The sequence below is a fragment of the Talaromyces marneffei genome, chromosome 2 (genome assembly GCF_009556855.1).
Source record: "Talaromyces marneffei chromosome 2, complete sequence".
Taxonomy (NCBI): Eukaryota; Fungi; Ascomycota; class Eurotiomycetes; order Eurotiales; family Trichocomaceae; genus Talaromyces; species Talaromyces marneffei.
Window position 1 is genome coordinate 3,447,494 of NC_072349.1, and position 19,446 is coordinate 3,466,939.

The window sequence follows — 19,446 nt, forward strand, 5'->3', positions numbered from 1 at the left end:
TTATTAGTCTTCTTCCGGCGTTGTCTTAATGGTTATGTAGATTCAATCTAACCGATACCCATTCACAGAAATAAGTATACAACCACAATTTCACTATATATCTACAAATCATGCCTCTCAACCTATGTATACCCTTCAAGTCTATACTATGCAGCAGAGTCTGGTACCAGTTGGCAAGAAAGCAGTATTACAACTTCGCCCTCCCACTCTCAATCTCATCCCAGCTATCCCTCTCCAACCTCTCATAAACCGGCTTTTTGGACTTCCCATCCTTGCCCGAGTTGAGCCAATACAATGCATCACCACTGCTATCGGCAACAGGGTCCCAGCTGCGTTTTGCCAGGTCGCCTTTGGCCTGTTTGAATGTTACTCCTGTCGCGACCCTACACAATTTGTCAGTATGAGGGGCCAATAAAGCTTGTAAGAGGGCATGAGGAACGTACTCCTTTGTGACTCTGACGAGTCGCGGAATGGCATATGTAGGTACACCTTGTGAGCGGAGGAAGGTCCATAGATTTTCGATGGCGGCTGCTTCGGTTTCGGGGGTTCGTCGTTCGAGGGTTATGCCTGCTGCGCCTGCTTGGCCGTCGTAACTATTCGTCGTTAGCTTGCCCCAACCCACCGAAACAATAGGTCAAGAACAGGAAGGAAGGGACTTACTTTTTCAACTTCACGCCATAGACAACCGCATCCTGCACATTCTCTATTCGACAAATGTGATCTCTCACTTCTCCCGCAGAGACATTCTCGCCCTTCCAGCGGTAGGTATCGCCAACACGATCTCCAAACCGGATCCAGCCGTCGTGGTCACGAACCAACAAGTCACCCATACGTTGGAAGACATCCCCTTTCTCAAAGACGTCTGTCAACAACTTCTTCTCCGTAGCTTCGTTGTTATGCAGATATTCAGTCAACGACTGACGAGTACGCACTCGCCCAATTGCTTCTCCCTCTTCCCCAGCACTGACTTTGACACAGAACCCCGTCTTAGGATCCCGATACGGCTGTTCAGTCTCGAGGTCAAATTTGATGAGATATGTATCCTGCTCAAACATCTGCCGAATCGGACCATGAAACCCAACTGCGCCTGCACCCCAAGACCCTCCAGAAAAGTTATCGAATCGCGCAACACCTTCTGTAGATCGATAAATCTCGCGAATCTCAGCAACATTAAACCTTTCACTAAACTTATCCCAGATCTCGCCTCTCAATCCATTACCATACGCCACGACGCAGTTGTGGTTCTTGTCGAAGGGTGATGGCGGTGATGCGAGCAAGTATCTACACAGTTCTCCAATATACAACACCCGAGTAGCACGCGAATCATGCACATCTTTCCAGAACTGGGATGCAGAGAATTTCCGGCGGAGACATAATGTGCCGCCATTACCGACGGAGTAGCATAGTCCACTGAAAAACGCCGTGCCGTGGAATAAGGGCAGTGATGAGTATATGCGCATGGGGTAGTATTTGGATGGGTTTCGGGTATCCTTTGGTAATGGTGTGGAGGTTACTAGGGTCATGGAATTGCGGATTGCGCATGCTTTGGGGTTTCCTGTTGTACCGGATGTGTATATCAAGACTGCCAGATCGGGAGGGGATCTTTTCGCTGCAGCGATGGCTGCAATGTCCGCTGCCGAAAATTGGGATAATGTTTCTGGTGTGATTTGTGTAATGTCGCTTGGTATATCTGTCACGTTGTCGAAGGAAGATACATTAAACGTGAACTTAGGCATATCGTCTGTTTTGACGAATGCGGCAAGATCGGGCGTCGAGATGATGAGTTTGGATCTTGATATTTCGAGACAGTGTTTGAATGTCGCGTCTCGGAGGTTTGTGTTTATCAATGCTGCGACGACGCCTAGTTTTGAGAGGGCGTAGACTATGAATACCATTTCCGGGGAGTTGGTTGTGTAGACGGCGACAAAGTCGCCAGCCTGAATACCTTGGGCATGGATGTAAGCTGCCAGGCGATCGGAGTCTATTCAGACATTTTAGTAACCGTACACCAATCTTTAAATGACTGTGGTGAACTTACAGTCCTTTAATTGATCATACGTCCATGTCTTATTCTCAAACCACAATGCCTCCGCTGATCCCTGCTTATTCACCTCAACGACCCTTTTGAGCATACCGTACAATGTGCAGATACCGTCCAGCTCGCCAATTCGTTGCGCCAGTCGTTTGCCAAAAGAAGCTTCATCTCTTAAGTTGTCCAAGTCGGCCTTGATGCCGAATTTTGCGTTGGCATACGCGGCTGTTGCGAGTGCAAGGGCTGCACCACCAATGGCTGTAGGTGCGCCGATGCTTTCTGCTGCTTGGGCGAGGATATCCATATTGAAGTGTAGTTCGGGTATTAATTAAAGTATGCTGCGCAAAATATCAAAGCAAGCAAACTGACAGATTGCGAGCAATGTTGTGTTTAAGAGGGGGAGTAATCAGAGTTAAGGACGTGACTCCGGAGTATGAAATGCATTGACTTTCTTTACGGTAGTTACTTACTAGCTCTGCCTGAGAACAACTTTAAGTGCCTTGGATATCGGCAGCTGCTTCGGATCTTAATGTTGCCTCCTCCACTTGAGTCTAGAGCTCCTTTTCTCATTGTTTCAGTACTTCAATCTGTATATCCAATGTCGTCTTCGGATTTTGGCTGCATCCTTTATTGTTTTCATTATCATCGAATACCTCTGGAGTCAGTCTACGGACTTAATCACGGCCCCACACGCTACTACAAGGCCTTTTCTCAGGACGAATTTGAACATGAAAGAGTAGATATAGCTTCAATTCTTGGATATTGTCGATTCATCCTATCTGTATTCCTTCACTCAATGTATTCATTCATTCTGCATTGATAAAAGTTTCCCCAATCTTCTCCAATTCTGCATGTGGAGAGACGTCCTATGTGGAGAACCCTAGCATCTTACCATACCATACCATAAATTACCCCTTCTGTGGCGCATATTTTAGCCGAGGAGTAGGTTGATACCTGTATCAAACACGGGGGTAAGGTTGTATCCCGGCTTCTCGAACGGCAATTCATCTTCTCTTTGTATCTTTCTCAGTCCATAGACTCCATACAACTACCGGCCTACATGACTTTTTGCGTTTAATAGACTGGCAGGTGAATTGTTTGATTGAACCGAGGCCCAAGGTCATTAATTGGAGTATCTATCAAGCTAGTCGGATAAGCTAGTCTTATCAAATACTGTTTACTCATCTGGAGTTGAAGCAATACCCGAAGCTGCTTATACAAAGAACACAGCACCCTGACTGAGAAATCTATCCTCTCGTATTTCTCAGTAACCTACACATACATACATATAGGCATACATATATACAACATGTCGTCGGCTGCACAACGTCTTTCCGCTATCGCCGGCCAGATCACCGGCGGAGGCGAGTCTCTCTCCAGGAAACGGGTGCTTGCAAAGAATGCAGATGATATTGTATGTATATCGTTTAGTGAAATGTGGTTTTTTTTAAATGACTGACACGTACAGGTTATTACACTCGCAGTCCGCACACCACTCACCAAAGCCAAAAAAGGTGGCTTAAAAGATACTCCTTTGGACGATCTCTTGATTTCTCTATTGACGGTAAGCCAGCCATTCCTGTAGCTTAATTTCACATGCTTATAAACAGACCGTCCGCGAAAAATCCAATCTTGACCCCAACCTTGTCGAAGATGTCTGCGTTGGCAACGTCCTCAACCCCTCCGCGACATACCTCGCACGCTCAGCCGTCCTCGCAGCCGGCTTCCCCGAAACAACCGCAGCATCAATCGCCAGCCGCTTCTGCTCCTCAGGGCTTTTGGCAATCCAACAAATCGCAAACCAGATCATCGCCGGCGCAATCGAAGTCGGTATCGCCATTGGCGCAGAGTCCATGAGCACAAACCCCGATGGAGGCGCACCACCATTCTCCGATAGGATCCTGAGCCACTCACTTGCATCCCAGAACCTGCAACCGATGGGCCAGACCTCGGAAAATGTAGCTGGACAATTCGGCCTTAGTCGCGCACAAATGGACGAATTCGCAGCATTGAGTTTCCAAAAGGCTGAAAAGGCGCAGAAGGCGGGCTGGTTCAAAGACGAGATCATCCCTATCAAGACAACGGTCAAGGATCCCAAGACCGGCGAAGTCAAAGAAGTCATCGTTGACAGCGACGACGGTATTCGGTATGGAACAACAGCCGAGAGTCTCCGTAAGATCCGCGCTGCCTTCCCTCAATGGGAGCCCAGCAATACAACCGGCGGAAATGCCTCGCAAATCACAGACGGTGCTGCAGCATTGATTTTGATGAAGCGGTCTCACGCCGAGCAGCTCGGTCAACCCATTATCGGTAAATTTGTGGCCGCTACAGTGGCTGGTCTCGAGCCACGGATTATGGGTATTGGACCAACTGTGGCTATTCCAAAGATTCTTTCGAAAACGGGATTGAACGTGGAGGATGTTGATGTTTTTGAGATCAATGAGGCGTTTGCTTCTATGGTATGATTCCTTTCCCTATTCCTTTTGCAGGATTATATATACTCACAAGTGATAATAGGGAGTATACTGCGTACAGAACCTAAATCTACCTCTAAGCAAAGTCAATCCCCGTGGTGGAGCAATGTAAGCCATATCTATCCTTCCCCCCTCGAATATTATAATGGACCCTCGACTAATAATGAAAAAGTGCTTTCGGTCATCCACTCGGCGCCACGGGTGCACGACAAGTCGTCACTGCTCTAGCTGAATTGCGAAGATCAAATAAGCGAATTGCAGTAACGTCGATGTGTGTAGGAACGGTAAGCACTCAACCCCTTTGCAGGTCTTTTGATGATAAAAGTACGTAATCTAACATTTGATATAGGGTATGGCTATGGCGGGTGTGTTTGTCTCGGAGCATTAATCTTGGGTTGAGTGATAACTAGTACATATGTAAATATACATAAGAGTATAAATGAACATGACATTTGCATCCATGAATTGCACATAGCGTCTGTGTGCTCTACTGTCCTATGGAACTACGGAACGAATTGGACTCAAAATGTAAAAAGGTGAATTTAATATCTTCAAGAATGTTAAGAATAGGCTTCAACAAGTAGTCTGTGTGACTAAGAGTTGAGAAAGAATAGAACATAGATAATCATGGCTACCTCAATCAGTTTACGAGGAGTCTTTGAGGATCAAACTGTGGCAGTGACGGTGACAATAACCGTAGGACCAGGCACTGTCACCGTGACGGTCTTCATATGGCCAGTCTTTGTAATAGTAGAAGTGACCTGAACAACCTCCTCCCCACCCGTAACCACAGCAATATCAGTAGCAGCAGGGACAGAAGTAGCGCCGACGAAGGTAGTCTTTGAAGTTACCACATCAGCAACTGCAGGCGCAGTCGACGATGTAGCTCCCACCAGGGATGTAGCACCAGCTGCGATTGATGTTGTTGCAACTGAAGCCGATGCTGGTGCTGAAGCGATTTTTCCAACCGCACCAGAACCAGCTACCGAAGCAGCACCCTCAATCGCACCGATATTGGCATTGCTGCAAGAAGAGCCACCAGCACAGTTGCGGTAGACCGATAGCGCATTAGATCCTCCACACATTTGCGTCGAGTTTCCACCGCAGGGGAAGAGACAACCACCCACGACACCGGCGATGGGTGCCTTGGCCGGGGCGATTGAGTTTCCACAGTAACATCTAAAAATTAATGTTAGAACCGTATGATTAAACGAGATGCAAAAAAAAAGGGGGGGAGGGCTTACTGAGTCGAATACTCCAATCCAGCATACGAATAGCCCGCCTTCGAGCAGAAGCTAATACACTGCTCAACCGTCATATCACCCTGGCTCTCATTCGAACCATCCAGTGTCCTGGACGAAACATCATCAAACGCGCATCCGACATACTCCCATCCAAGACTATGCGTAACATCGGTGTAATAATTTTTCAGCACCGCATCGGTGATAACAGCACTATTATCACATTTCGATGGAGTAGCTTCTTCGGGGCCGTAAGTGACGGGGTTACAGCCCGGGAGGGCATTGACAACGGGACCGATGGTCTCATCGATAAAAGCCGGGAGAGTACAGAATTTGGACTCTTCGTCGGTGAAGAGATCGAATAATTGGGAGCCGTCTGCGGCGTGACAGTCGGCTATGTTTCCGCTGTTGTCGAGGCAGTGGTCGACAGCGTATTGGAGGGTGTTGACGTCCCAGCCGTTGACAAAGTCACCATGGAACCCATATCCAGTAGGATCACCCATGGACCAGACAAAAGGCTGCTTGTTATCCCACCACTGGTCCGCGAACAAATTGGTCTGGAAAATAACCTCATAGAAGATCGAAACCAAATGCACGGGATGCGTATCCGGGCAAACACCATCATTGTAAGCGCCGGAAATAGGGTACGACATGTGAGATTTGTGGTCTGGAGAGTCTAGGTTCTTTCCATCCCAGCAGGATGGAAAGAAGACCTGGGCACGTAGACCGTCGGCACAGTTGTAGTTAGGGAATCCGTTGGTTTCGGGTCTTGCTGGTCCGTTGTAGTCCAAGCAGGCGTAGCTGACGCCTTGAGCGGCAAAGTCACCGGTGAAGTTGCGTCTGAAGGGGTCTCCGGCGAGCATACGGAATCCTTCAGGGAAGGCTTTGAGGGGGTCCTTGTTTGCACCGGGTCGTTGGCTATCCCAATCAGCTATCTATTCATTCAAACACCAGGGTAGGTAGGACTGTACTCACAGGTAGTAGACCGTAATACCACCAAGATTTCCCCTTCCATCTCCCGAAATGGGAACCTGAACGTACGTCCCATTCTGGGCACGATAATACAAATGCGGAACCCAATAGTTCGACAAATCAGCCTTGATTGGGCAGGAAGAGCATGAAGAGGCACGGGCATCCTGGTAAGTCATGTTGAAGCCGAATCCGCTTCCACCAGCGATGGAGTGCACATGTCCGGACATCGCGCCGGGGCTGACGATGGGGTCAGCTCGTTCATCGACAAGACGACCCGGACAGGGCATGCGGAAGAAGGCCGATGTTGGAGCTGCAGTCCAGAGGGTGGCTAGGAAGCCGGTAAGGAGGATTGATGTTGATTTCATTTTGACTGTGACTGCCTAGGAGTCTTTGAAAAACGAAAGTAGATTTATTTTGTTTGTTTAAGGAATGTGTATAGATAGGTGAGCGAATCTATCGTCTCCTGATCACGAATAAAAATGAATGTACAGAGTCACAGACTCTTATTTTAGCAGGAAAGAATGAAAAAGGAAGGAAAGATGGTGAATTGCCTCTGACAGTTCTATTCCAGTATCAAGAAATTATATGAACAAGATCTCGGAAACGAGGAATCGTTTTATATGACCTTCTGAGCCTCATCGGTCCGTAAATTAAAGACCCATGTTACTTTCGGAACGTACGAGGTCCGACATATGGGGCCTCGCCACGGAGCAGTAACATGGAAAATGGGGAGTTCGTTGTGAGATGTATTTCCTCATATGGAAAGGCTGACGGATCCAACGGGGATTACACAGTGTCATCGTAGTAGATAACGTATGGTCATTTTTAGCATTTCTAGGCGCTGAGGCTTGAATATGAAACAATTTATCAAGATTAGCTATAGTAGTTGACGGATAGGATCATACCTGTAAGCAGCCACATGATGATTAACTATGCTACGAGTTTAAAAGTCAGGGTTGTCACTTGTGATATGAATAGCAATCGAAACAAACATGCGCGTCACGTCCCCAGCATTAGCGAGTAATCGGCGTATTTCCATTTATTCTGCATACTAGGGAGGGTGAAATTTCTTTTGAGATGTGTCAAAATCTGCAAATCAGTGATAAGCGAAGCTCCGGTACATGCCTAGCGCTTACCTCGTATGTAGACCAGACCATATTCAAATGAAACCGTTTCCTCAGTAGGTACTAGGTAGCAGGTACTGAGTACGATGTAGAGATGATAGGCAGCCAGCATTTTCCCTTTTCTAAACCCAACCCAGGATCTATCGGGTTTAGCACTGGTTTTCTTGTCCCTGCATCTGACGTGTTTGTTCCTGACCTAACAGGTCATGGTTCATGAAACAGAAACAACATTTCAAAAGGATTTCAGGGGTCCGCCGGCACCAACTAATGACTCGTTGGCGCTTCCACAGGCCTAGAACTGGGAAAATGACAGGCTAAAATCAGCCAATTGTAAGCAAATTCAAACGATGAAACACACATCAATGCCAGCCACTAATCATCTCAACCCTTAAATTTTAGGGGTTTTAATCTAAAACGACGGCGAGTTTAGCGCCACCACATCATTTTGACATTTGCATCCCAAAAAATAATTAAACACATCAACTTGGCATGTCTCTTTACCGATTTGTGTACGATCTTGTGGGTTTTCGATTCTTGGCAAGTCGGTGTCAGAAACGTGGCTTTGGATCTTGTATACGCTCGGATGCATGGTCTGTTTTAACTTGTCGATAATTTTGGGAGCCTTCGAAGGATTAGACACTGTACCGGTCTAGATCTATCGAATTTGTGACAAACTCCACCTTATTTTGGTTAATTGCTCCCGGCTATAATAGAAGTCCTTGAGTTGATTGGCTTCAATCCTGATACTGGATTTGGCAAGGGGCATAATTTCAACCAGACTCCTTGAGAATCGCATAGAAACAGAAGGTATATAGCTCGTAGCAAAAATAGAAGCAAACCTAGACAACACAAGAACAACAACTGCCTAGTTATCATATCTGATCAAATCATAAGAACCCCCCTTCTTCAACGCATTCTGATAAGCCGGCCTATCATGGACCCTCTTCACCCAACCCGCCAGTTTCGGATACTTCTTCTCGTCCAAAAACTGTCTCTGAACCGCCGTATCCATCGGAAACGTCAACGTAAAATCCGCCAGCCCAATCTTGGAGCCTGAAAACCACGGCTTCTCATCCGATAGAGCACGTTCCATGAGATCAAAATGAGGATCCAGACCCTGTTTGAGGATCTTTGCAATGGGGTTGAAGATTGCGGACATCAATGGACGGACTAACCAGGGTGACATGGTCGGGATGATTTCAAAGTATAAGATACTATTTACGACTCCAGTTAAGGATGAATTGGCAAATTCTAGGAAATAGGAATCGCGTTCCTTGTCCTCGGCTGTTTCGGGAACCCATTCGCCATTGGAGTATTTGTCCGAGAGTAGTTGTAGAATCAGACGAGATTCTGTCATGATTGTTTTTATTTCATTATTGTTGCTGCTGTCGTCGTGTAGGAATGGCAAAGGGCGGAATAGATTGACCCCTGGAATTTCAAGAACGGGTGACTTTCCTAGTGGGAATACCGTCTTAAGGTCTTCCGGTGCTCGTCCCTTTACACGTTTGTAGTTTTTCAGGTTGTATTCTAATCCGCTTGAAAGGAATAGCTCTTCAAGAGCCCAGAGCACCCGCAGGGACGAAGATGAACTCAGATGATGTAGTGTTGGCGGGGGTAGCTTCTGCATAGTAGTATCAGCTATTTTGCTGTGAAATTTTATTCTTCAATTCATATAGGTATAAGTTCATGAAAACAAATGGAGAAGAGATGAGCTGAACTGAGCTCAATTCTTGCAAGTGTCAACAAACACAGCTCAAAGTGGGTCCGGCCCGATCACGTTACAACGGCAACCCTAACCCCTGCGCAATTCTGAGCCAACCTCAGTACACAGAGAACAATCTACGACGATCACATACTGATATTTACTGAGATCTGTTTACAATACTCTCTCAGACAACCCGGCCTATTTCATTTCTCTACGGATACTCGCTGAATGCAGTATGTTTGTAGGTTGAAAACCTCCTACATCACAGTTCACATTCCGAAGACTATCTCAGGGGGATATAATATGTGACACAGCAATCTTGTATAATAATGTCTATTATGTATCTCGAGTCTGTGCATCAAGATATAATTACGCAATACTGTCCGGCTCAGATCGTCGCATAATTGGAATCAGTGGCTTTGGAGGCCACTCACTAGAATAGTCCCTCCACCTAAAAGGAACAGAAAACTTGTGATGCCCAGAACCCACCCAGTTTCCTTCATCTTCGTCAGAGGCCACATGTTTCGGCAACCTCTCTATATTAGGCAATATAACCAGCGCTCGGGTATTTGGAGGGATCGACAGTTCCATATTGAAGGTATCTGCTTCGTTCTCGATCGACCACCGGCATTCTAATCGTCCGTAGGGAGTATCATACATAGCTTCAGCCGAGTCAATCGTGCCCCCAGGGATTGGTGCAACTTTGATCTACTTCCAGCCTGCAGACAGAGGGCTCACACCAGCCACGGTGGAGTGTAGCCAGTTGATGATGGATCCCAAGGCATAGTGGTTGAAGCTGGTCATTTCGCCAGGATTAATGGACCCATCTGGGAGCATACTATCCCAACGCTCCCATACAGTCGTTGCACCCATGGTGATGGGATACATCCACGACGGGCGATTCTTCTCCTGCAACATCCGGTAGGCGATCTGGGGGTATCCGCTTTTGGTGAGAGCATGCGCAATGATCGGAGTGCCAGCGAACCCAGTGGCGACGCGGAACTTCGCTTGCCGCACGAGTTGGACGAGACGTGACGCTGCAGCCGTGGCCTGCTCGGGTGTTGAGTGGAGGTCATACATAATCGCAAGGCTTAGAGCAGTTTGAGTATCACCAACGAGCAACCCGGAAGGCGCGATATACTTAGCCTGGAACTTAGCTTTAAGTCGGTCATGGTCCGCCTCGAATCGTGCAGCATTTTGATCTTGATCCAGGGCCTTACTGATCTTGGACATCACATATGTTATGTGCACTAAGTAGGCATCTGCAACGAGTGTGCCGCTGGTGCGTGCATCTCCTGGCTCCACAGGCGGCGCTGCTGGGTCTAGCCAGTCTCCCAGTTGCCAAAGATCAGGGTCCCAAAGCCCGTCAGAACCGCGCCGTATCCCCCTGTCGATCCAGGCAAGCATGCTCTCATGTTGTCGACGGAGTATCTCTCGGTCACCATAGGAGAGGTAAAGGGCCCAAGGCGTCAGGATCACCACATCATCCCACACAGCTTGCGGCGTATGCGGCCACAGCTTCTCACTGATGACATTCGGGACCACAAACGGGGGCACGCAGCCACCATTCTCCTTCAGCTGCTCGGCTGCGACGTCCTGTAACCAGTCACCCAGTATTCCAGCGGTATTGTAGAGAAAGTTTGCCGATGGGCAGAAAATCTGAATGTCTCCAGTCCAGCCCAGCCGCTCGTCTCTCTGAGGACAGTCAGTCGGGATCGACAGAAAATTCCCGCGCATACTCCACCAGGCGTTAGCATGGAGTTGATTGACCATCGGGTGCGAGCAAGAAAACCATCCGCTACGAGCCATATCGGTATGCATCACAAGTGCCCTGAGGTTGACGAGCAGTGATCCATCCTGTTCTTCATCCCAGCCATTCACCTGGACGTATCGAAACCCATGAAATGTATACTGAGGCGACCAGTCCAAAATCTCGGCACCATTCAGGATGATTTCGTCTGTACACTTGGCATGTCGTAGTGGTCGAGTCCCAAGCTCACCATGCTCTAGCACCTCTGCATGTATGAAGGACAACCGAGAACCAACGGGCTGGGTCAAGGAGCGCACACGAAGCCGACCCACAAGGTTCTGACCGAAGTCGACGACTGTTTTTCCAGACGGCGTCTTTTGTACTGAAATGAGATTGATTTCCTCAGTGATGCGGACAGGTGGAGCGTCAGGTGCCACCAGTGTCGCTATTGGAAAGTCCAATTCCCTGACGGCAACCCAACCTAAGCCCTCAACAGATGGCTCAAGACCGCGGCAGTTCCAGGTTGTATTCTCTTCACGAGTGTCGTAAACTTCACCGTCGTAGAGCTCACTCCGTACAATAGCGCTAGGAGTACAGGTCCATGTGCTGTCAGTGCACACAGAGAATCGGTCTTCTGGTCCGAGTTGGATCTCAAGTTGGGCCAACGCAGCCAGTCGATCTCCGTAAATCTGTCTTCGCCCGCCACGAAAACCGAGGCGTGTGGTGTACCAACCTTCTGCAACCTCTACAGCAATGACATTAGGCCCTTCATCATTCAGGAGAGGTGTAACATCGAACACTTGGTAGTTCAAGCGATGGCGGTAGCTTGTCCATCCTGGGGCGAGGCACTGATCTCCCACCAGATGACCATTGATAAAGGCGCGATATACCCCAAAACTTGTAATGTAAAGGCGGGCTGTTTCAACGGTGCTCGCGGTAGGAAGCGTGAATGGCTTTCGAAATCGAACCGGTCGCAAGGGGCAATCAGGCTGTGATTCGCTAGGGCTTCCGATAGGACGTGCTATCCAGTCACTGCGGTCGAGTAATCCGCACTCAATTGTCCTCCAGGGAGACCAAGAGGTGTTTTCAGCGTGCACATCACCGGCACTGCCACCATATGCCCTAACTCGGACCCGTGCGCTTTCCCTTGATCGTAGAGGAGCACTCGGCCAAGGCACGAACCTCGATTCTTTGCTCCTCACATGGTAGGTTTCATTCTGCGATTCGGAACGAACAAGGTTCACTTCGTATGCTGTTTGTTCCCAGTCTTGAAGAGTACTGTCGGTAGTGGTGAGGAATCGCCATGATAGACGCGGAGTAGCAGTTCCAATGCCAAACCCAGTTGAATGTTGCTCGACCGTGGGGATTTCAATAGATAGTTGGCTGACCATGGTCGCGGAATACCATGAGACAAACCTTTTGGTTCTCTCTTTCCTCCGGCCAACAACTTCCCGTCAGCTCGGTCATATTTATGTTTCTTCACTCGTGGATTATTCGCACGAAACCCCGAAGCAAGTGGATAGCTGGATATGCGCTAGGGCTTGGTATCCCCCCGCATCTGGATCGAAGCGGAAAATGACCTTGCGGCGTTTTCGAGCGTTGATTCGTCAGTCGCCGCCTCATCCAAAAAAAAGTCTATTCGATACGTGAGTAAAATTCGAGCACTGAAGACTAACGAGTATCCCCATGGGGTGATTAACCTCGCATTGCCTTCAGATTTTGGAGTCTAACTTTCGGTTGTGATGCTGCTCGGGGTTTTGATGACCGGATCGCAGGCTGCTGCATCTGGGCTATAAATACAGGGTGAGGGAATGAGGAACCAACCCATTTAAGATATGCAAGAAGCATCAGTTAAAGATCGATTTTCTTCTTATTCCACGAAATGGCCAATTTCTATGTCATCTTGATTGCCCTCGTTGTGGCCCTTGGGGGCTTCGTGTACGGTGTGGATTCAGGTTCGACTAACCTTTCTCTCAACGCAAAACGAGGCTTTGCAGCTGACGAAAGCGTTGTAGGAATCATCGCAACCACTCTTAACCATGATACATTCAAGCATTGCATGCTTGGCCCAACCGGGGTGAATGCCCCTTTGACAGGTCGGTGCCATGATCAAGCTTTTCCTTTTTTTTTTAATGCCTAACTCCACCTCTGACGCTGGAAAGGTGCTATCGTCTCTCTGTATAATGTTGGTCAGGCGGTGGGCACGTTCGCCGCAGGATACTCGGCCAACAGATTTAGCAGACGGCGGACAATCTGCGCCAGTGCTGTGATTGGTATGACTTCTAATCCCAATCCATCTCCCTGATTGAAAGGTAAAAGAAGGTGAATTAACTTGTTTCCAGCTATACTCGGCGCCACCCTACAGTGCGCAGCTGTTAATCCTGGAATGATGATTGCAGGCCGCTTATTTGCGGGAATGGGTTGTGGTATCATCCTCACCATCGTGCCGATCTACATCGCCGAGGTCTCTCCTCCCAAACAACGCGGCATGATCGTGGGCTTGCAGGGATTTATGATTGCGATTGGGTTCTTTGCAGCGAACTGGATCGGTTACGGAGGTGCATATGCGAAGGGAGATGCCCAATGGAGAATACCCCTTGCCATGCAAATCCCAGGGCCTCTGGCATTGGCAATCGGATGTTGTTTTGTCCCATATAGTCCGAGATGGCGTAAGTACTTACTTTACCCCGGTGGCATTCATATTTTCGTACGTAATGCTAAGCAATACCAAAGTGATTCAGCAGGAACGATACGAGGAAGCCCGCGTTGTTCTAACTGCCATACACGGAAACAGCCATGATAATGATGATGTAGTTGGACAGGAACTAGCCCACATTCGAGCGCAAATCCATGTCGAAGCCACTCAGGTCGCCAGCTTCAGGCTTGCCGTCACCAACCTGCTCTCTCGCCGATACCTCCACCGCACCCTGATGGCCTGTTTCATCCTCGTCATGGGCCAATTCAGCGGCTCGTCTGTCATCCAGAACTATCAAGGTAGCTTTTATGCAGCTGTCGGGTTTACTGGCAAAACATCGCTCCTGATCAGTGGTATTTACGGACTCATGGGTGTCTTGGGCCAGGAAATCTACCTATTCATCGCTGCGGATAAATGGCCGCGAACTCGCACACTGTGGGTCGGATCTGTCTTCCTCTCGATCATGATCGCCATTTGCATGGCGCTATCTGCCTCATACGGGAGCGCGAGCAGTGGCAACATCAGTGGTTCCCGCGCCGCAATTGCCATGATCTTCCTATATTCTTGCGGATATGCTGTCTTCTTCAACGCCACTATCTGGGTGGTGCCTTCTGAACTATTTCCCTTCTTCCTGCGCTCGACGGGCATGGGTCTAGCTGTGTTCTCCAAGGCAGTGGCGGCGATTATCCTGTCTCAAATCACACCAACCGCCTTGCAAAATGTCGGCTGGCGATATTACTCGCTCTTCATTGCAAGCAACTTTGTGGCGGCGTTTGTGTATTTCTTCTTGCTTCCTGAAACAGGTGGTAAGTCTTTGGAGGAGATTGCGGAGTTGTTTGGAGACGCTCTCGCATCGGAGCCTTCTCACAAAATCAATGCCGAGGAAGCCGTGCCTTCTAGGGAGCAAGCCGAGTTGGAGTCAAAGAAGCCCGAGCCATCTCATTTAGAGAAGATTGTCTAGACTGTAGTCGAATATGAACTCAATCAGATGATCTCTTCGCCTCCATCGATCCAGATGTCGAGTCTTGTTTATCACAATTGAAAGGCACCCGTTGGAAAATGAATGTAGCTATTTTCTTATTGTAGTCGTATAATCATAATCAAGGCACTTGATCCACGCCGTAATCATCATCCAAAAGCCAGTTAAGCGCGTTATTAACAATTGCCTCGCTGCTCATCTCTTGATCTTCTAGAAGTCGAGCCAAGTCATTGTACTCCATCCTTGCCCCGACGCCCCCAGCAGTTACATAGCTAGCAGTGCCTAAATCTTGGCGATTAGAGCTATCCGTAGACATAATTTCGTCCATGGACATTTTAGGATTTAAGGACGGTGTAGCCACGTCAGAGGATGGGAGCTGGACATCGGCGATTCTCCTCTCTGAAAGGGCTGAGGAATGCTCAGTGAGGAAACGGGCCATCCAATTATCAAGTACAAATGGGTCTGACAGTGAATCCCTACAAGAGTTCTGGAAGGTTCGTAGATGAGTGATCTGTGGATTTCTAATGTTAGTAGTGTAAAGCCGGTCCCTAATGATGTGGTTTGACATAGAGACACATACATGATGCTCAACCACAGGCCAGTAAGATTTGAGGCTCATGAGATACTGGAAATTCAAAACCAGCCGTTGTCGCGCCAAACCTAGTTCGGGTTGATCGTCGCTGGTAAGCAGAGTACGGAGATGAACACTAGAACTGACAACCGCAATATGCCCGTAAACGAAGTAATCCATCTCGCAGCGGGGCGTAGTTTTGGAATACTGTAAAATATCAGAAACAAGAGCGGCGCTTTCTTTGCACTTTGCCGCTCTATCTCGAACGTTCCACTGCGCGAGACGTGTGTCCAAGAATGGGAAGAGAAGCATTTGGCGAAACTGAAAATAGCCAATATGCATAGACAAAAATGTCTGTCCCATTTGTCTCTCGGCCAAGAGCATCAAGTTGTCGTAAGTATAGACAAGGCCGGGAGGCAGGTCTTTCGCCCACTGATCAAGGCTGTGTTCCAGTACGGCAGCTTCCGTGCAATACTTATCGAAAGAAATCTCATTCTTACTCAGATGTCGCAATAAGACATTGATCTTTGTGAAAATATTCAATGTTCGCGCCATTTGGGCCCACATGTCACACCGGGTGATAGGCGAAGCCAGGGTTTCGGTTAGGAGGTCGGAGCCGAGTGTATGGAAATCGGCGTCGTCAATTTTTGGAAGCGGCACTGGGCCATGAAAGGGATTAGTGGGCTCAGTTTCCATGTCTGATGCCGACCAGTGGCTCGCAATATGAATTGAAAGCCATGTCCGACGGAGTTCTTCTCGAAGCACTACAGTTGGGGTATCCTCAGGAGACAAGAGATCAGCATGTAGACGGGCCAAACCAACATAAGTATGCTTTCCCTGGATACTCCCCTCCCCGCTAAAGTAGTAACCGATCAAAAGAAATCCTTGAACAGTTTCCAAGCTCGGAGAGACCATGCGCTCATGGCAACGACGAATCGCTTCTGTCGCATAGAGCTTTCCTCGGGCACATGGAGAGACATTGCTAAATATTCGATTGGTGGAGTATCTGCCAACTTGTCATTAACGATGTTGACCAGAGGGAGGGGCATAGACATAGGGTCTGAAGGTAGTCACCGGGCAGCAAGCGCACACATCGCATAGATATGAATCATGGACGCCCTGCCCTCCTTGAGGCGATGCATAAAGCTCGGCTCATGAAAGACAGTATGTGCAATGTTATGGATGTAATGGAAGTACAGGGGAACCAGCTCGAGAAACAGTTCCTGCGAGCCTGGAATACCAAGGCCATGCTCTTTGCCCTGTCGTCCAGCATTTTCTGGAACGGCCGGACGCACACTCGGCCGACCAGGCCCCTGCCTGAGACTACACGGGCTAGACAGAGACTGACAAAGTTGACAACCGTCCCATTTGAAAGATGGGATACAGCGTCTTTTTCGAGCGCTAGTATGATGTGTACCTGTTAGTTTGTGGATTCAAGATGATTAGGACGAAACTTACCGACAGGTTGCACACGATCCAGCCCGTGGCCTCTTGACGATATCACTTGTCATGGGCCCATCAAATTAGATATATACCTGATTTTGTTGCTCTAGTACCTGAACAATGAAATATGTGATATAATCGACTGACTGTGTCGCGCTCTTTGGCGTGAGGAGTGCACTATACGTATACCTTATTTTGATCGACTTGCTCGGAAACTTGACCCAACAATCACAAATGATGTGCAGGAATTCACGATTTCCACAAAGTCTAGCTTGTGCTATATGAGGCGTAAGTAGGACCCCCTTTTTAACAATCCGATATGGTGTAACGGTAACATCGCCGTCTCTCATTAGAAAGACACGATCACGGCAGCTCGGGGTTCGATTCCCCGTGTCGGAGCTTATAATTTTTTACTCCTGACGCACCCTATTCTGTATATGAAGCTATCCTTGAGGCAAGGTTAGCACAATCCGATATGGTGTAACGGTAACATCGCCCTCTTTCACAGGGCAGCTCGGGGTTCGATTCCCCGTGTCGGAGCTCATTTTTTTCTCCTTCGTATATTTTTGCTCCTGAGGGAAGAGGTTGAAGAATCTTGCATGACATGTTACTAACGTACGGTCCTGCTAGAAGCTGAATGTAGTTGAGTTGGATTACATGTCAGTAAAGAACTTTATTTTGGCACCCTAAGGTTCTAGTTAGTAAGTTAATCATGAATGAAAAACATAATAAAACAAGATTCTGAGCAGTAAAGATTTACAAATCTTATTCAACATACCCTAATTAACGATCACCAGTGTGGTTCATGAGCTCGAGGAGTCATAGAGGTAATTAATGAACCTTAGATGACAAAATCCAGCTATGAGACCCTAGGAGGAAAGCAAGTGTATGATGTATGCACAAGAGCTGGCACGCCAATTGAGAACCGTCTTAGATAAGACAGATGTACGCCCTTATCGAAAACATCTTTTATCATCTACTCCAACTACAACACCTTCTTCACATATAAGTCATTGATTGACTTGAATATTTATTTTTCTGTATATAATTGACACTTGTTCTATCCATTCTATTGCATTCATTTCTTACTTCCCTGGTGGAGTGTGCAAATACGTCCTTCAATATATATATATCGCCACCCCACATATGGCTGCTATCGACAGTATGACATTTACACCTCTATACACCCTTCCTAATGAGGTACACGGCAAATCATCATAATAACCCAAGGAAAATCCGGGCTAATTTTGCGATACCAATATCAGATCCTCGTCCAAATCCTAAATCCCCTCGCAACCCGCGCCCTCCTCCCACTGGCCAGTGTATCGCATCGCTTCCACGACGTTGTTCTTCGCATCCTCCACTACCGTCTCCTCCTCATCTCATCCCTAAAAGACTATACCCTCTTACTCGAATGCTTCCATCCCGTCTCCAAACTCACAGATCCGCATTTCTTTTGCACATACATCGGCACACCCGGTTTGAATGATAAATATGAGGGCAAGGGATCATTGTATGAGGGCTGCAAAAGTGCAGAGTACCTGGGGCGGCTCTCGAATGTTTACTCGTGTTTCCGGCCGGAAATTGATACTACTGCAATACAGAATGACGATACAATTGACGATGACCACGACAACAATGAACCGGAAGGCCAGCCACTAGTCAAAAAAGAAGTCAACCTCGACGGATTGGAGGACTTTTCACAATTATGCTCGATTGTGAATTTGGTCAAGATTATGCCCAATAGCAGGATACTTATTAGTGCTGTGACGGTTGAAGATGGGATTATTCGTGTGTGGAGGGATTGGCTGAAACGGAAAGCAAAGAAGGACCAACACGATGCTACAACGAATATGCAACGAACGGATGATGAAGATGACGTGCTATGGGTGAATAATGAAAAGACTGTGGGTCTGAAGTTGCGAGTGAAAGAGAAGAAGTGTAATCGACCGATGTTACCTGTGTTGATGCACCGGGATGAGGAGGAGGAGGAGCCAGTTAGTTATGAGGTCGAGATCGAAGGTATGCGTATCCATTGTTTAAGTAGTTGTTGCTAGATATGAGCTGACTTGGTCGAAGAGTTGAGAATACGTACGACTCGTCTGCTTTTGACTGTTGAAAAGTCTGTTTCTGAGCAGCAGTCATATCCAAATGCTGTTATTATTGGGTCGAGGCATATATTTCCGCCAGCTTAATGAATATGAACAGACTATAGTAAGAATATCGTCCGATTTTACAATTTTTGTATAGAGAGATAAAGCCTTATCTTATCTTATCAGCAAAATGGCGCGGCGGTGAAAAGGCCCCACTCGCCGAGGATGCGTCATAATTTACTCTTTTCTTTTCTTTCTCCAGAAATAATTGTCTCGTGTTGTTTACTCACAATGAATTGGATAGAATAAATAGCTCATTCGCGTTGTTTCTGTCCTCTGTTCTGGGTGTTCACTTATTATTGTTCAA

The 19,446-nt window shown here is 47.7% G+C and overlaps 8 protein-coding genes, 1 non-coding gene and 1 pseudogene across 10 annotated transcripts; 5 read left to right on the forward strand and 5 right to left on the reverse strand.

Annotated features, from left to right (window-relative positions):
• Positions 1-187: 187 nt before the first annotated feature.
• On the reverse strand, positions 188-2,336 carry EYB26_003599 (uncharacterized protein; the record flags this gene model as incomplete). Its single annotated transcript, XM_054262898.1, has 4 exons — positions 188-383; positions 444-593; positions 661-1,981; positions 2,039-2,336. 4 exons carry the CDS (start codon positions 2,334-2,336, stop codon positions 188-190), a joined length of 1,965 nt encoding a protein of 654 aa, XP_054118873.1.
• A 1,005-nt stretch (positions 2,337-3,341) lies between these two features.
• On the forward strand, positions 3,342-4,894 carry EYB26_003600 (uncharacterized protein; the record flags this gene model as incomplete). The annotated part of the gene is made up of 6 exons (XM_054262899.1): positions 3,342-3,446; positions 3,501-3,596; positions 3,643-4,491; positions 4,550-4,614; positions 4,679-4,790; positions 4,856-4,894. 6 exons carry the CDS (start codon positions 3,342-3,344, stop codon positions 4,892-4,894), a joined length of 1,266 nt encoding a protein of 421 aa, XP_054118874.1.
• Positions 4,895-5,171: 277 nt separating this feature from the next.
• Positions 5,172-7,084, reverse strand: EYB26_003601 (uncharacterized protein; the record flags this gene model as incomplete). Its single annotated transcript, XM_054262900.1, has 3 exons — positions 5,172-5,685; positions 5,751-6,665; positions 6,723-7,084. The coding sequence occupies 3 exons, from the start codon at positions 7,082-7,084 to the stop codon at positions 5,172-5,174; spliced, it is 1,791 nt and encodes a 596-aa protein (XP_054118875.1).
• Positions 7,085-8,708: 1,624 nt separating this feature from the next.
• EYB26_003602 (uncharacterized protein) lies at positions 8,709-9,470 on the reverse strand (the record flags this gene model as incomplete). Its single annotated transcript, XM_054262901.1, has 1 exon — positions 8,709-9,470. The coding sequence occupies one exon, from the start codon at positions 9,468-9,470 to the stop codon at positions 8,709-8,711; it is 762 nt and encodes a 253-aa protein (XP_054118876.1).
• Positions 9,471-10,256: 786 nt separating this feature from the next.
• Positions 10,257-12,689, reverse strand: EYB26_003603 (uncharacterized protein; the record flags this gene model as incomplete). The annotated part of the gene is made up of 1 exon (XM_054262902.1): positions 10,257-11,321. One exon carries the CDS (start codon positions 11,319-11,321, stop codon positions 10,257-10,259), a length of 1,065 nt encoding a protein of 354 aa, XP_054118877.1.
• A 491-nt stretch (positions 12,690-13,180) lies between these two features.
• EYB26_003604 (uncharacterized protein) lies at positions 13,181-14,954 on the forward strand (the record flags this gene model as incomplete). Its single annotated transcript, XM_054262903.1, has 5 exons — positions 13,181-13,253; positions 13,314-13,394; positions 13,461-13,571; positions 13,641-13,967; positions 14,032-14,954. The coding sequence occupies 5 exons, from the start codon at positions 13,181-13,183 to the stop codon at positions 14,952-14,954; spliced, it is 1,515 nt and encodes a 504-aa protein (XP_054118878.1).
• A 139-nt stretch (positions 14,955-15,093) lies between these two features.
• EYB26_003605 (uncharacterized protein) lies at positions 15,094-16,637 on the reverse strand (the record flags this gene model as incomplete). Its single annotated transcript, XM_054262904.1, has 3 exons — positions 15,094-15,483; positions 15,553-16,549; positions 16,618-16,637. The coding sequence occupies 3 exons, from the start codon at positions 16,635-16,637 to the stop codon at positions 15,094-15,096; spliced, it is 1,407 nt and encodes a 468-aa protein (XP_054118879.1).
• A 662-nt stretch (positions 16,638-17,299) lies between these two features.
• Positions 17,300-17,385, forward strand: EYB26_003606 (annotated as a pseudogene). The gene has a single exon. The product of its transcript is annotated as a tRNA-OTHER (tRNA).
• A 70-nt stretch (positions 17,386-17,455) lies between these two features.
• On the forward strand, positions 17,456-17,526 carry EYB26_003607. The gene has a single exon. It is a non-coding gene; the product is annotated as a tRNA-Glu (tRNA).
• A 624-nt stretch (positions 17,527-18,150) lies between these two features.
• On the forward strand, positions 18,151-19,181 carry EYB26_003608 (uncharacterized protein; the record flags this gene model as incomplete). Its single annotated transcript, XM_054262905.1, has 3 exons — positions 18,151-18,186; positions 18,252-19,008; positions 19,066-19,181. The coding sequence occupies 3 exons, from the start codon at positions 18,151-18,153 to the stop codon at positions 19,179-19,181; spliced, it is 909 nt and encodes a 302-aa protein (XP_054118880.1).
• Positions 19,182-19,446: the final 265 nt, after the last annotated feature.